The sequence below is a fragment of the Rhamphochromis longiceps genome, linkage group LG1 (assembly GCF_057381845.1).
Source record: "Rhamphochromis longiceps isolate RC_006_pf linkage group LG1, R_longiceps_female_GT1.1, whole genome shotgun sequence".
Taxonomy (NCBI): domain Eukaryota; kingdom Metazoa; phylum Chordata; class Actinopteri; order Cichliformes; family Cichlidae; genus Rhamphochromis; species Rhamphochromis longiceps.
The window spans coordinates 37,970,373-37,984,863 of NC_140557.1; the positions used below are offsets into that span (position 1 = coordinate 37,970,373).

General features: G+C 44.8%; 1 protein-coding gene across 1 annotated transcript; it reads left to right on the top strand.

The window, feature by feature from the left end:
• Nucleotides 1-417: 417 nt before the first annotated feature.
• LOC146679149 (alpha-2Db adrenergic receptor-like) lies at nucleotides 418-13,848 on the top strand. The gene is made up of 2 exons (XM_085412655.1): nucleotides 418-744; nucleotides 12,703-13,848. The coding sequence occupies exons 1-2, from the start codon at nucleotides 418-420 to the stop codon at nucleotides 13,846-13,848; spliced, it is 1,473 nt and encodes a 490-aa protein (XP_085268781.1).
• Nucleotides 13,849-14,491: the final 643 nt, after the last annotated feature.

A 14,491-nucleotide genomic window follows, 5' to 3' on the forward strand; every position in this document is an offset into this window, starting at 1 on the left:
GTCTTCGTTCCTTTAGCTCACTGGAGTTAAACAGGTCAGTCTGTAGCTTTTATATAAAATTTAAAAGTGGGGACTTTAGAAGACGGGATTTTCTTAATGAAATTTCTCATGCAAACCCTTCATGTAGTGGCAGAGTGTGTTTGGGCACGACCACTGATATCAAGCTGCATGTTTCAGAGGATAATAGTATGAAATATTCAGGATAGTTATCGTCCTGTGAGAATGACAGAAATCGATTTTTGTCAAGAGACAAATCATCTTTTTTTTTCTTTTTTTTGAAACTTTAATATTTGGAAGTTGGTGAAGATATTTGGGGGACATTTCTGTGTTTTCGCTGTTTTTTTTTTTTGTGACATAAAGACACATGCACTGGTCTTCAGTGAAAATGGAGATCACAACGTCAGTGGTTTAGGCAGGATGGAAGCATCGGAGGCGTTGACGCCTGTAACGGCCACCACGCCGGCCACGTTGATACCAAACTCTTCTCTGGAGAATGTCAGCCAGGTGTCCTCTGGCTCGTCCAGATCTCCTCCTCTACCTCCTCACTCGCAGGTGGCGTCGGTGTTTATCGTGCTGGTGGTCACGGTCATCATCCTGGGGACTGTGGTGGGGAACGTGCTGGTCGTGGTGGCGGTGTTCACCAGTCGAGCCCTGAGGGCACCTCAGAACCTTTTCCTGGTGTCTCTGGCTTCAGCGGACATACTGGTGGCAACTCTGGTCATCCCCTTCTCCCTAGCCAATGAGGTGAGGCGACTGTTTTGTAGTTCCAAGTTCACACAGTTTTCTATGTATTCGGTTCCTGTTCCTTGTCTGTTTACAAACAAGAATTAATAGCTGTATTAGCGCCGATCAGGTCAAATCTCTGAAAGTCCAATAATTTTAGATGTTGTTCAAACTTGGTCTGGAGGTTTCTCTCCATCTCGATTCTTCTCTTGTGAAAAAATACAGTGTTCACTGCACCAACGCAGGGGCTCACCACAGAGCTCCTGCAACGCTGAGTCTGCCGACAGATGAGTAGTCTCTGTGCAGCCCTTTCCTTTCATTTCTCAACATACTGCAGTCTACAATTATTTGATGGTTAAATGAGTTTCACTGGGAGTATCAAGGTTAAGAGAACATGATTTTCTTCATTTTCATTTGAGTATTTATGATTTCCATGATATAAAAAGCCTAAAAAAAAGCTATCCTATTTTTCTCTCTGTCCCCTGCTCATCCTTATTGTCACCCTCAGGGCACCCTCCATTCTCCCCTCTCTCTTCACTTTCATCATCCTCTCACTCTGTGCTCACTGGCTGCTATACAGAATGACCCTCTGCAAGTACCAAGCGTACGGGACTGATCCGAGCCCCGTGAGCTTGCAGCCTTGTGCTGTTTGGTGATGAGGTACATCGCACAACCCTCTGTAGAGCTCGTCTGTCCTGCATGGTGCTGTTCCCGAACCAGGTTAAGATGTTTCCCGTCAGGATGCTCTCTATGGTGCACGAGTAAAAGTTCCTGAGCACCTAGGAGGGCAGTTGGAAGTCTCCCAAGCGTCTGAGGTGGTAGAGACGCTGACGGGCCTTTTTCACCACGGTGTTGATGTGACAGGACCATGACAGATCCTGCGTGATGTGAACTCCGAGGTATTTGAAGCTGTCCACTCTCTCCACTGGGCACTCGTTGATGACAGGGGTCTGGTAGTTCCTCTCCTGCTTAGTGCTGAAGTCCACTATCAGCTCCTTTGTCTTACTGACGTTTAGAAGGAGGTTGTTCCTCTGGCACCAGTTCTCCAGATTCCTAATCTCCTTCAGGTAGGCCGTCTCGTTGTTATCAGAGATCAGGCCCACCACGACGGTGTCGTCAGCAAACTTGACGATGGTGGTGGAGCTGGTAGTGGCCACACAGTCATATGTGTACAAAGAGTACAGCAGGGGGCTCAGAACACACCCCTGGGGGGCTCCAGTGCTGAGAGTGGTGGAGGCTGAGACATGTCCGCCCATCCTTACTGCCTGTGGTCTGCCAGTTAGGAAGTTGGAGATCCACTGACACATAGATGAGCTGAGTCCCAGATGCTCCAGCTTGGTGGTGAGTGTGGAGGGAATTATGGTATTAAATGCAGAGCTGTAGTCTATGAAGAGCATTTTAACATAATTCCCCCTTCTAGTGTCCAAGTGAGTGAGTGATGTGTGGAGGAGATGAGAGATGGCATCGTCTGTGGAACGATTTGGACGGTAAGCGAACTGTAGTGGGTCCAGTGTGTCTGGTAGTGAAGAAATGATGAAGTCTCTGACCAGGCGTTCAAAGCACTTCATCACTACTGAGGTGAGGGCTACAGGGCGATAGTCATTGAGAGGAGCAGGGTGGGGTTTCTTCGGGACAGGAACAATGATGGACTCTTTGAAGCATGTGGGGATCACCGACTGAGATAAAGAGATGTTGAATATCTCAGTGAACACAGGAGCTAGCTGGTATGCGCAGTCTCTGAGGATACAACCTGGGATGCCGTCTGGTCCTGCTGCTTTCCTGGTGTTCACTCTCTTGAAGGCTCTCCTTACTTCATGCTCGGAGATGACGAGCACGTTTCCGGTGCTGGCAGTATCTTCCTGTTTGCAGCCATTAGCGCCGCTAGCACTAGCATTGTTGGAGTCCTTAGCTGCAGCCTCGAAGCGAGCAAAGAAAGTGTTCAGCTCGTCTGCCAGAGTCACGGCCGCGTTCGTCATACCGGTTGTTGGTGCTTTATAGTCCGTTATTGTCCTTAGTCCCCACCACAGGCTCCTAGAGTCACTCTGTTGGAGTTGTGACTCTAGTTTCCTCCCATAGCGCTGCTTCGCCTCTTTCACCGCCCTCCGCACGTTATATGACGCGGCTTTGTACGGGTCCATGTCCCCCGTCGTGAGTCCCGTGTTGTAGGCAGCGGAGCGGGATCTCAGAGCGTCGCTTCCCTTTGTTCTCCCTCAAGATCTCACTCGGCCAGCTCGGATCCGGAGTTAAAAACTTCGAATTGTGAGTACATTGTATACCAATAGAAACAAGAGTGTCACTGTCATACCTAATGTACCCAATAGTGATGATTTTGCCGATTTAGAAACGCTGAAAACTAACTTAAAAAACAAAGACAAAGAAAAAGTGGTCGGAGCAGTCGTGACGGTGTTCCAGATCTACTGGCGTTTAGATCAACTGGCGTTGGTCGAACAGATGTGTGGCAGTCTTGCGTTTCAGTAGCTACTACCGACAAACCAGCAAAAAAACGCCAAATGTGTCATCTGTGACACTTGTGAGGTTATCTCAAACACACTCCGTCAGTCTTGATGCTGTTGAACAACAAAATGTTTAAAAATGTGGCGAGTTTACCTGGTGATATCCTCATGCGCGACGCGATCGCGAAAACAGCAAACAAGTAACACCACGCCGATGTTGTTCACAGGACAGCAAGAGTAAACGATCGGGAGACTCTTGTCGTCGTTATCGTTCCCCTCGCACGGTTTATTTCTCCGAATTCAGCGTTTTTGCTTCACAACTAAAGTGAGCAGTTTACTTTGTGCACTAACATGGAGTCGGGTCAACCAGCGCCACCTCTGGCCAAGTGCCACAGCCTACAGCCAGATCAACCTGTGACACACATCTGCACCACGTTTGAATCAGTGTCATGCACATTTGTACCTTTCAATTGTCTCTGTTTGTGCGTCATGCAAATAAACCTTTGAAAAGAATGAAATGATATCATATATTCCTTATTGGCCTACATTTGTTCAAAATCCCAAATTATATACACAAAGTCATAGAAATCACCACTCCAATTGGTCATCATGATTTTGATATTCTCTTTTTCCATAACAATGAAATACACCTTGGACAAATATGACACATCAATATTTCATTAGTGTTGTAACATCACATGTCGTTAGCATAGTCTGTCTGTGTCTTCCCTCTGCAAACGAACATTTCAGAGTTGGTTGTTATATACAGTCTGTATAAGTGTGGTTAATCTAATAAACATTTGTAAGGAGATGGCAGTTACTGTGAATGTACTGCAGGTGATTAGTAATAAACAGTCAGACAATGACCCTGACAATCTCATTCAATCTTGCAGATTGAATGCACCTTCTGTGGAAAGTGGTACCACACAGTGTTGTGGACAAATGTTGTGGGTGCTAAATAAACAGAAAAAAGTGATCCCTGTTGTCTTTGCTTACTGATTGTTTTTAGTGTTGACAATCCACATTGCTGCCATTGCATCTGTCAACATGTTTGTGGGCAGATTTGGATGTACCAGGGGTAAGTGCAGCCACTCAGCCTCTACTCAATGTGATCATAGCAGCAGGTGCAGATGTGTCACAAGTTAATCTAGTAGTAGGCTGTGGTAGTAGTGGACTGACCTCCATTGGAGACTGCTCCAGCTGCTGTGTGATAGTGGATCTGCTACAAATTGAAGATCATAAGCAAGTTTTGGAAATTAACCCTTGTATTATGTTGAAGAACAAACAATTGACATTGATTTTGTTGCGGGTCATTTTGACCCGTACTGTGTAAATCCACTCAGAATTATCCAAAAACTGCAATAAAACAATAGCAACTTTATTTTCCATTAGATAAACATGTAGAACACAGACATACAACAGTTAGACTTTCCATAACTATTTTAGGAACAATTTGGTTTTTCGTTCTTACAAACACATTTCTTTTGAACTTGCCCAGTTTTTCAATGCTCAACATTTTCAATTTTGTCCACATGCTGGACAAAATGTGCTTTCTGCAGATGTACTTCTTGCATTCCTCACAGAAAGTGCTTGTTTTCAAACAGGAATCTTCCTAACTAAGATTTAAAACAAAGGATTTCTACGTCTCCTCCAGTCTCACAAACAGATGACAAACCAAGCGACACACCTGAGTCACTGACTTTCTTAAATCCACTCACTCTCACTGGCTCTGTTTATTACTAATCACTGTGTAACTGCTGTGAATTCAAAGTAACTGCCATCTCCTTACAAATGTTCATTAGATTAACCACACTTATACAGACTGTATATAACTCCAGCCATGTTGATGGATTGCCTATATTGGCTGGAAATATTAATTTCCAGGGAACAGACACAGACAAACGATGCTTACAGGATGTGATGTGACAACACTAATGAAATATTGATGTGTCATATTTGTCCAAGGTGTATTTCATTGTTATGGAAAAAGAGAATATCAAAATCATGATGACCAATTGGAGTGGTGATTTCTATGACTTTGTGTATATAATTTGGAATTTTGTACAAATGTAGGCCAATAAGGAATATATGATATCATTTCATTCTTTTCAAAGGTTTATTTGCATGACGCACAAACAGAGACAATTGAAAGGTACAAATGTGCATGACACTGATTCAAACGTGGTGCAGATGTGTCACAGGTTGATCTGGCTGTAGGCTGTGGCACTTGGCCAGAGGTGGCGCTGGTTGACTCGACTCCATGTTAGTGCACAAAGTAAACTGCTCGCTTTAGTTGTGAAGCAAAAACGCTGAATTCGGAGAAATAAACCGTGCGAGGGGAACGATAACGACGACAAGAGTCTCCCGATCGTTTACTCTTGCTGTCCTGTGAACAACATCGGCGTGGTGTTACTTGTTTGCTGTTTTTGCGATCGCGTCGCGCATGAGGATATCACCAGGTAAACTCGCCACATTTTTAAACATTTTGTTGTTCAACAGCATCAAGACTGACGGAGTGTGTTTGAGATAACCTCACAAGTGTCACAGATGACACATTTGGCGTTTTTTTGCTGGTTTGTCGGTAGTAGCTACTGAAACGCAAGACTGCCACACATCTGTTCGACCAACGCCAGTTGATCTAAACGCCAGTAGATCTGGAACAACGGCAGCCGACCTCACCAGCGCCATTCTTGTTTATAAAACAATATTTACAGTATGTTAAAATATGTTGGCCTGATTTAGGCGTATGACAGGTGCAATCATACGACATAGAACAGCTAATAAGGACACTGGTCTTGCAGGAGTTATTTAGTAATACATAATAACTCCCGATGGCATTCATTAGAGTACACAAAAGCTCACTTCCCTCAGAGCGGGTCACCATATAATACAGCTTAGTGCTTCTTGTGTTGCTACGTTTTCAGCTGAAGCCGCGATCAATACAAATGACTGCTTGGAGTAAGGTGTAGCTGCCAGTACAGCCCAGTACCAGTCAGACTGTGCTGTGGACTCAACTATTCTGCATCATTTGTAAGCCTCCACTATTTTTTTTTTAATTAAAGTCCAGTCACCCAATAAATTTATTTAGGCAATTTATTTTTTTGGAATTAAAAAAAGCTTTTTGTCATGGTCCAAGAAAACCCAGCGTTTTGCTTCTCTTACTCTGAAGGTACTTCGTCTCATGTGTTGTGTTTAGCTTTGCGTCTTCTGTCTCCAGCTGAGTTCCCCATGTGTTTCCTGTTCCCTTGTTGTTCCCTGTCTAAGCTCTTTGTTTCCTTCTGTCCGGCGTTGCGATCTCCCTCATGGTTGTGTGAGTCTCTGTGTGTTCAGTTCATTAGATTTTCCAGTTTAGTTTTGTACAGTTTATTCCTGTGTTTGAGTCTCGCCTATGAGTCTGCCTTTGGGTCCTTTCCTGCCTGCAGCACACAGCCGATCATGACACTTTTCATCCCAGCATTTCAACGTGCCCTCCTACCATTGTGACAAAGTCTGTCCCATTTTCCGCTCCATTACCGCGAGATTGCATCAAATAGGAATCTCATACCCAAGTAGCTCATCTGTTTGAAATGACCCTCAAAGCCTGTGATGTTCAAGAAACCTGATTGGGATCATTTGCATATCCTGCTGTAAGCAGCCATCAGAAGATGTGTACACTGTGGCTGTAAAGAGATAGACATGGTCAGCAACAATATTCAGGTGGGCTGTGGTATTTAAATGACGCACAGCTGGTAAAGAGCCAAAGTGTGCCAAGAAAATATCTCCCATCACCGCCATAAGTACCTCGAACCACTTATTCAAGGCAGGATGGATCTATGCTTTCATGTCGTTTCAGCAGAAATCCAGACTCATGAGATCAGGCAACATTTGTCCAACCTTTTATTGTTCACTTCGGTGAGCCTTTGCAAACTGCTCTTAGCTGACAGGATTAGCACTTGGTGTGGTCTTCTGCTGCTGTGGCCCAAGCCCAGTGTATGATGCATTCATAGATGCTCTTCTGCACACTTTGGTTGTAATGAGTCGTTGTTTGAGTTACTGTTCCCCTCCTCTGAGCTGTCTCCTCTGGGAAAGACAAAGATTTTTTTTTTTTCTAGACAACTGCCACTAACTGGATGTTTTGTCTTTTTCCTGCCATTCTTTGTGAACTCTATAGATGCTTGTGTGGAAAAATTCCAGTAGATCAACAGTTTCTGAAGTACTCAGTTTTCTTTTCTTTCCTTTCTCTCCCGTTCTGATGCTTGGTTGGACCTTCAGTGCAGTGCAATGATATGCACTACACTGAATAATTTACTGTAACACAAACACATATTTATTCATATTCAGTGCTGATGTACACAGTAACATATTTTTTAGAAATGTGCATTACTAATTTTGAATCACTTCGCCTCTGTCAGTGCACCCCAGGGCGGCTGTGGCTACAATGTAGCTTGCCATCACCAGTGTGTGAATGTGTGTGTGAATGGGTGGATGACTGGATGTGTAAAGTGCTTTGGGGTCCTTAGGGACTAGCAAAGCGCTATACACATACAGGCCATTTACCATTTACCATTCACTTAAAGCTGGATTACCTCACAGGGGTGTCTAAGGAGCTTGGAAAGAAAAGCGTCTGGAGTTCTTTAAGTTGCTTGAAGACGTTTCACCTATCATCCGAGAAGCTTCTTCAGTTCTAGGGTCAAAAGGTGGAGAGTCCCAGAGTTAAACCCTGTAGGACTGTCCCCCCCAAGAGGGCCAAAGGACCCCCTAATGATCCTCTACCTAATCACACGATCCATGGTGTGAAAGCGGGTGTGGGTCACAATCAGCCAAGGTTTCAGGTGAACCCGCTGTGAAACTTAGCCCCAACCTATCATGTTGTTTTCTGAGGTCAATCTGGGACTCTCCAGCATTTGACCTGAAGAAGCTTCTCGGATGAGAGGTGAAACGTCTTCAAGCAACTTAAAGAAGTCCAGACGCTTTTCTTTCCAAGCTCCTTAGACTACGATGACCTGGATGACTGAGAACCTTCACAGACTCACGAGGGTGTCCACCTTCACACCTCAAAGAAAAAAGCTGTAACAACTGGGAATCCTCCACTGAGTCTTCTAAATTAAGTCATGTGAAATGTTCACACCAGTGTGTGAATGGGTGGATGACTGAATGTAGCGTAAAGCACTTTGGGGTCCTTAGGGACTAAGTAAAGCGCTTTACAAATACAGGCCATTTACCATATTTACCATTCACTTGGATAAATGACAAATAGAAAAAGGGCAGCTTGTGGTTTTTTTAATCACTGCGATTAAAACGCCAACAAAAGAAAGCAGTGTAGTGGAAGATATAGTGAAGCCTTTAGTTTACTTATAAAGACTGATCCAAGGACTGTGAATCACATGGTGCAGACCTTTTTACATATTTTCTATTAGCAGGCTTTTAGGCTTTCAGTGACACTGGGGAAACACTGGTAGGAGACCACAGCATGACCAGTAATGCAACTGTGTGAAAATGAACTGGTTGCTTTTGAAATGAATGCTTCGAAGTTGGAGACCAGGTCTACAGCTGCTGTTCAAAGCGACTTTAGTACCTCAAAATTGCAATGCAATAACAATAAGTACTTTATTCATCTTTTCATGGCTAAAGATGAAAATAAATACTTAAGAAAAAAATCCTGATTGAGGTTGTCATAATTCATGCATGACAGGGTTAAAGGAACCCTCCAGCATTGGGCCAAAAACATGCACTGCATGCACATAAAGACTGCATCACAATGAAGCCGGGGGTAAATATGTGGGGTGGGAGCTTCTGGTGCTGAATTTTGAATTAGTATCCAGGTGTGGATCAAGAGAAGCATTTCCATCCACTTGCGCAGTGTGTGAAATTAAAGCTGGGATTGAGCAGTCTGAATGCTGACGCTCTGAGGTCAGGGACAACTCTAACCCTAACCCCAGGAAATCAGCAGGCTTTGTGTTTATTGAAAGGCAAAGTCTTGGCAGACCTGGAACAAAGACATGATCGCTTTGCTGACACGCAGCAAAAGCTAATCACATATTTACCAAAACATCAATTTTGTTTTTTTGTTTTTTTAAGTGTAGTGTTCGGTTAGAGCGAGGGTCAGGATCACCGCCTTCAGTACGCTGATGTAGACCTCAGAGGGTTATCGATTCCTCCTGTGACTGAGGAAGTAGAGCAGGTCATCTACTACACCAAAGGTCAATTATTGGAGCTGAGCCTCATCCAATCCTTAATGGGCAAGGTAATGTACCAAACCCCCGATGCATCTCTCAGATTGTGAGTGTGCATGTGTGTGTGAGGGTTAGTTAGAAAGGTCTTAAAGGGATCGAATGATGCATCGTGGGTATGGGAGCATGTGGCTTGTTGTGAAAACCCCTGAGTTTGCAGGAAAAACCTGTATAAGTAATACCAGTGAGTACTGAAACATGTGCTGGGTGCAAACACACAGAGGTGCCTGTTGGTGTAACTTCAGGTACATTTTTAATATCATTATTTTTGGTGGTGGACGTGTGGATTTTTTTTATTCACGTTAGAGAGAATGCTCTTTTTGCAGAATCTCATAAACCCATGTTATTTACAACAGAACATAGAAACCATCAAATGGTTCAATTGAGAAAATGAAGCATTTTGAGTCATTTTGTTTTTGATGGTAATAACACAAAACAGCTAAAGATGCTCACACGGAGCCATGGTTACCACAGTCTAACATCTCCCATCTTTGAAACATCGGTCAGTAAATGTTTGGGAACTAAAGGGACAGTTGCTGCAGGAAGACGAGTGTTGACCCATTCTTGTTGGATAGAGGATCCTAATAAAATAAGATGTCCGTCTCACAGGAAGTAACAAAGGTCAAACCGACCATTAGGGCTAATTTACCGCTACAGAGTAGCCGACGATCTGGCGAAGAGGGAAGGTCTGAGCTGCTCCTTAAGTACTGCCGATGACCTGCAGGTGAGGAGAGGCAGGCGAGGTAGACAGGAAGTAGAAAAAACACACCTTACACACTGACGGACAGCCTGGACCATGATATTATCACTGAGTAACTGAGCGGGGAAGCCCAGTCATGGCTGATATGGAGAAGCGTTCATGTTTTACTTGGAAGTGTTTGTTGTCCTTTGAGCTGGAAACATGAAATGAATTTGAACGTCTTACTGAGTAATGAAGAGACGCTCTCTGGCATTCTGCATGAAAACGTGTGAGAAGTAGACTGTCAACATCTTGGCTTGTTAAAAAACGTGACAGATAATTCTGAACAATTTAATTAATTGTTTCCCCTCGCTCAAGTTCGGAGGCACCTGTTTGATGTGTAGCTGCTGAATCCACTCTGATGTTCTCCTCTGCTCTCAGCAATAACTACCTGGTGCTTTGTTCCTGCTTTTCTTTAGCTATTATTCCTTGAAATGATCCTGCAGCTGTATTGTGTTAGACATGGCTTCATATCTGTAGTACTTTCTGTTCCTTCCTGCTCAGGTCTTTGTATTCACTCTCACACCACCGTCATCCTGGTACTTTGAGCCGTCTTTAGTCTCCTACTTAACTGGTTACATTGTAACTAGTTCTTACCTAGTCTCGTCTGCTACTTCTTTCTTCAGCTGAAGGATGGGTGGAGTTATGAGGGGAGTTATTGGGGGTGTCCAAATTCATGGGCTGCATCCAGGTCGATTACATCACAGCGACGCGATGAAGGCGGTCCAAATTTGCGTCCTCCTTTTCCCCAGATTTGAAGGATGGGTCGGGTGTATCCCTCGTGGGATTCATAGCGTGGCTCAGACGGCCAATTCCAGTTTCCAACAATGGCGGCAGCTACTTAGTTTTAATATTACTCTTATTACTCTTTCTGGGTCACAAAATAAACTTTTAAGATATTTTCAAGTGAAAATGTTGCTGTGTAAACTTCAAATCACATATTTGTAAAAGTGCTCAGACGTTTTTGGAGACGTCTGTTACCCACCAGCTCAATAGCTTGCCGGGGGTTCAAGGCTCACTAGAGCCGGCGAGAACGGCGAAGTCCCGGCAAATCGTTTTCAGACCCCTGCGGTCTTTCACTACTCAGGTTAAACATGATACATAAGTCACTTAGATAACTTAAAAATGTTATTGGCTAGACCGTCCAATTTCACAGCCACTCACTTCTGGCCTACCTGGCCTTCGGAGGACCTGGCCCACGTAGACTGCGAAGGCCGGGTCCTCAGGAAGATGCAGCCTCTGAATTTGGACACGGCTATTGTACCAGGTACTCTGACAAGGAAAAGAGATGAGACTGGAGAGAACACAAAGAAACTGCACTAATATGTAGACTTACCAGTTAACTACCAAGCCCTTATTTTAACCGTCTAGCATTGCTTATGTTCCCTGCTGATGGATGGTCATGGTTACAGTGGTCTTTGATGTTGTTGTCTTGGACTGCAGTTGGTGGAGATGAGAAGGGGGCCATTCTAACCATCAACCACACGGTGCTTCGCTAGGCACTCGGAGGCTAATGAACAGAACAAGGAGTACAGGCTCCAGCTGCAGTCCAACATGTTGGAGTCTTTCAATGTGACGGGAGACTCACTGGAGAGACAGACGATTGTACTAATCTATTAATTATTAGAAGTTAGGCAATTTACAGAAAAGGCATTTCATAAAATGAGATGTTTGCAACACTTTTAAAGTGCGCTTGTGTCTTGTGTATAAATGGAATCTGTGAGAAATGTTGAGCTTACACCTCAGTCTACGGCTGAGTGCTTATCTTCATAACTGTTTATCTGTTCTTGAAGCCAGCTTCACCCCGCCGCCTGAAATTCAAGAAGTACGATGTTCAAAGAAAAACGATGGAATATTCCATGGTGATCCTTCCATATAAAGATTTACAGTTTAACAACAATAGTGTTGAAATGAAACTACTGATTTGTGCTCCTGGACTTTTGTGGCTTTCCCTCCCATTTATCTCGCTGTCTGTCTTTCTGTTTACTGCACTTAAAGATCCTGCTGTATTCTGTTATTTCAGTCTGCCACAGCTATGATCAGCAGCTTGAAAAGTAAGAAGAACTGTTGGCCCAGTTTTAGGAATTGCTGTTTATGATTGTGTGCTGTGCAAATAAAAACAGTCAATTTATTTTAACCCTCATCTAACATGCAGGCTCATTTCACACCTCTAAATCGATAAACTAGGAGTGCAACAGGGTAACATGTGCTACTTTTTGTTTTTACCAAGCAGGTCATAAAAAACTGAAGTACATGAGGGCAGATGAAAAGGGACATTGGAAAAGGACAGACTTGGTGCTAGCAGAAGCTGGGGGGGGGGGGGGGGGGGGGGGGGGGTTGATGAATATTTCTGGGAAAAGATTACTGTTTTGAACTGGCTGGAGGAAGACCAGAGCAGCAGCTGCCGTAAGAGCCTCCAGAGTAAAAAAGCAGCAGCCAGTGTGGAAGTTATGAGGTTTTGACAGAATATTTATACTGCAGTGAAATATTCGATTAAGCGATTCCCTGCTGACAGATGCTGATTGAGGAATAAGCACTTTTCTTCGTACACGTCTTAATCACTTTGTCCTCCTTCCAGGTCATGGGCTACTGGTACTTTGGTTCCACCTGGTGCTCCTTCTACCTGGCTCTGGACGTCCTCTTTTGCACTTCCTCCATTGTCCACCTGTGTGCCATCAGCCTTGACCGATACTGGTCCGTCACCAAAGCGGTGAGCTACAACCGCAAACGTACTCCCCGGCGGATCAAAACGATGATCAGCATCGTGTGGCTCATATCTATTGTCATCTCGTCCCCACCGCTGCTAATGACCCACAAAGAGGATCTGGGGACGTACGGGGAGAATAACACACACACACAGGAGTGTCTCCTCAACAACCAGACATGGTACATCCTCTCCTCCTGCCTGGTGTCCTTCTTCGCCCCGGGAGTCATCATGATACTCGTTTACTGTAAGATATACCGCGTTGCTAAGCAGCGGGCCTCCACCGTGTTCGTGGCGAAGAACGTGATGGAGCGGCAGCCATCGCAGTCCGAGACGTGTTTCGTGGGCACGTCCAGGGTTTGCCAAAGGAAGGGCTGTCCTCAGTATGAGCTGGACAGCCCGCGGCCCCCCGCCCGACACAGTTCTTCCAACATCGACAGCAACAGCAGCACTCACAGGAGAGGAGAGCTGGATGAGATCGACTTAGAGGAATGGAGCTGCCAAGGTGAAATAAAAACATCCTTGTCCTTTTCCTCATCGCTCCGCTTCCCCAGGAGAGGCGGTGGGAGGATGAAAACAGATGAGGGAAAGGACGCGGAGGGAGCAGCAAACAGTTTGAAACCCCCTCCTTCTGTGCCCCCTCCTTCCTGTGCCTCCATATCGTGGGCATCATCGGACCACGGCTCCAACCATTTCCTTCTCCCATCTCCGGTGCCCGTCCGCAGCAGACACGCGTCTCTATCCAAAAACAAAGTGGCTCAAATGAGGGAGAAGCGCTTCACATTTGTCCTGGCAGTGGTGATGGGCGTATTTGTCCTCTGCTGGTTCCCGTTTTTCTTCACTTACAGCCTCCACGCTGTCTGCAGGGAGAACTGCATCATCCCTGATACTCTCTTCAACCTCTTCTTCTGGATCGGGTACTGCAACAGCTGCCTGAACCCCATCATCTACACCATTTTTAACCGAGACTTCAGAAGGGCCTTCAAGAAGATTTTATTCCAGACTCATAAACGAACCTAAGATGTCTGAGCGTGTGTGTGTGAGCGCACACACTGACACGCATTAAAACGCAATTGTGGACACGCAGTTTTAACCCTGTTTTCCACTGTGCTGTCATATCGACATTAAAGGGCTTGTCATACAGCCGGAGCATTGATTCATTATTCAACCACTCACTAATTTATTAAATCATCACTTTCTATTCTTGTGTAAACCCACAGAGGAAGATGATTAAAGGCAGGTGTTTCTGCCTCCTTGATGCAATAACAGTTCAACATCACAACCTGGATTGTGCCTGAACTTGAATGTTAATTAGAGGAAAACGTCCACGGGGCAGCGAACAACGTCCCCGTGGTTCTTCCATGTCTGTAGCAAGCAGGCAGACTGCCTCTGCAATCCTGTTATTGACCGAAAAAAGGCTTTAAGGAATGTGAGGGGTAGAACAAACCACTGCGCTTTGAATAACACACTGTGCCTGAGAGTAATTAAACACCACTGGCACAAAGTTTAAACTTTAACTTTAGGTGGAGACAGAAAAAGCTGTAAGAAATGTGCCAGTTTTTCATGCAGCGACAGTGTTCTGTTGACACTATACAGCTTGGGGGCAAAGGCATTAAAATGCATGCACAGCTACAGTAGCAGGCGGCTGAACAGAAAGAGAGAG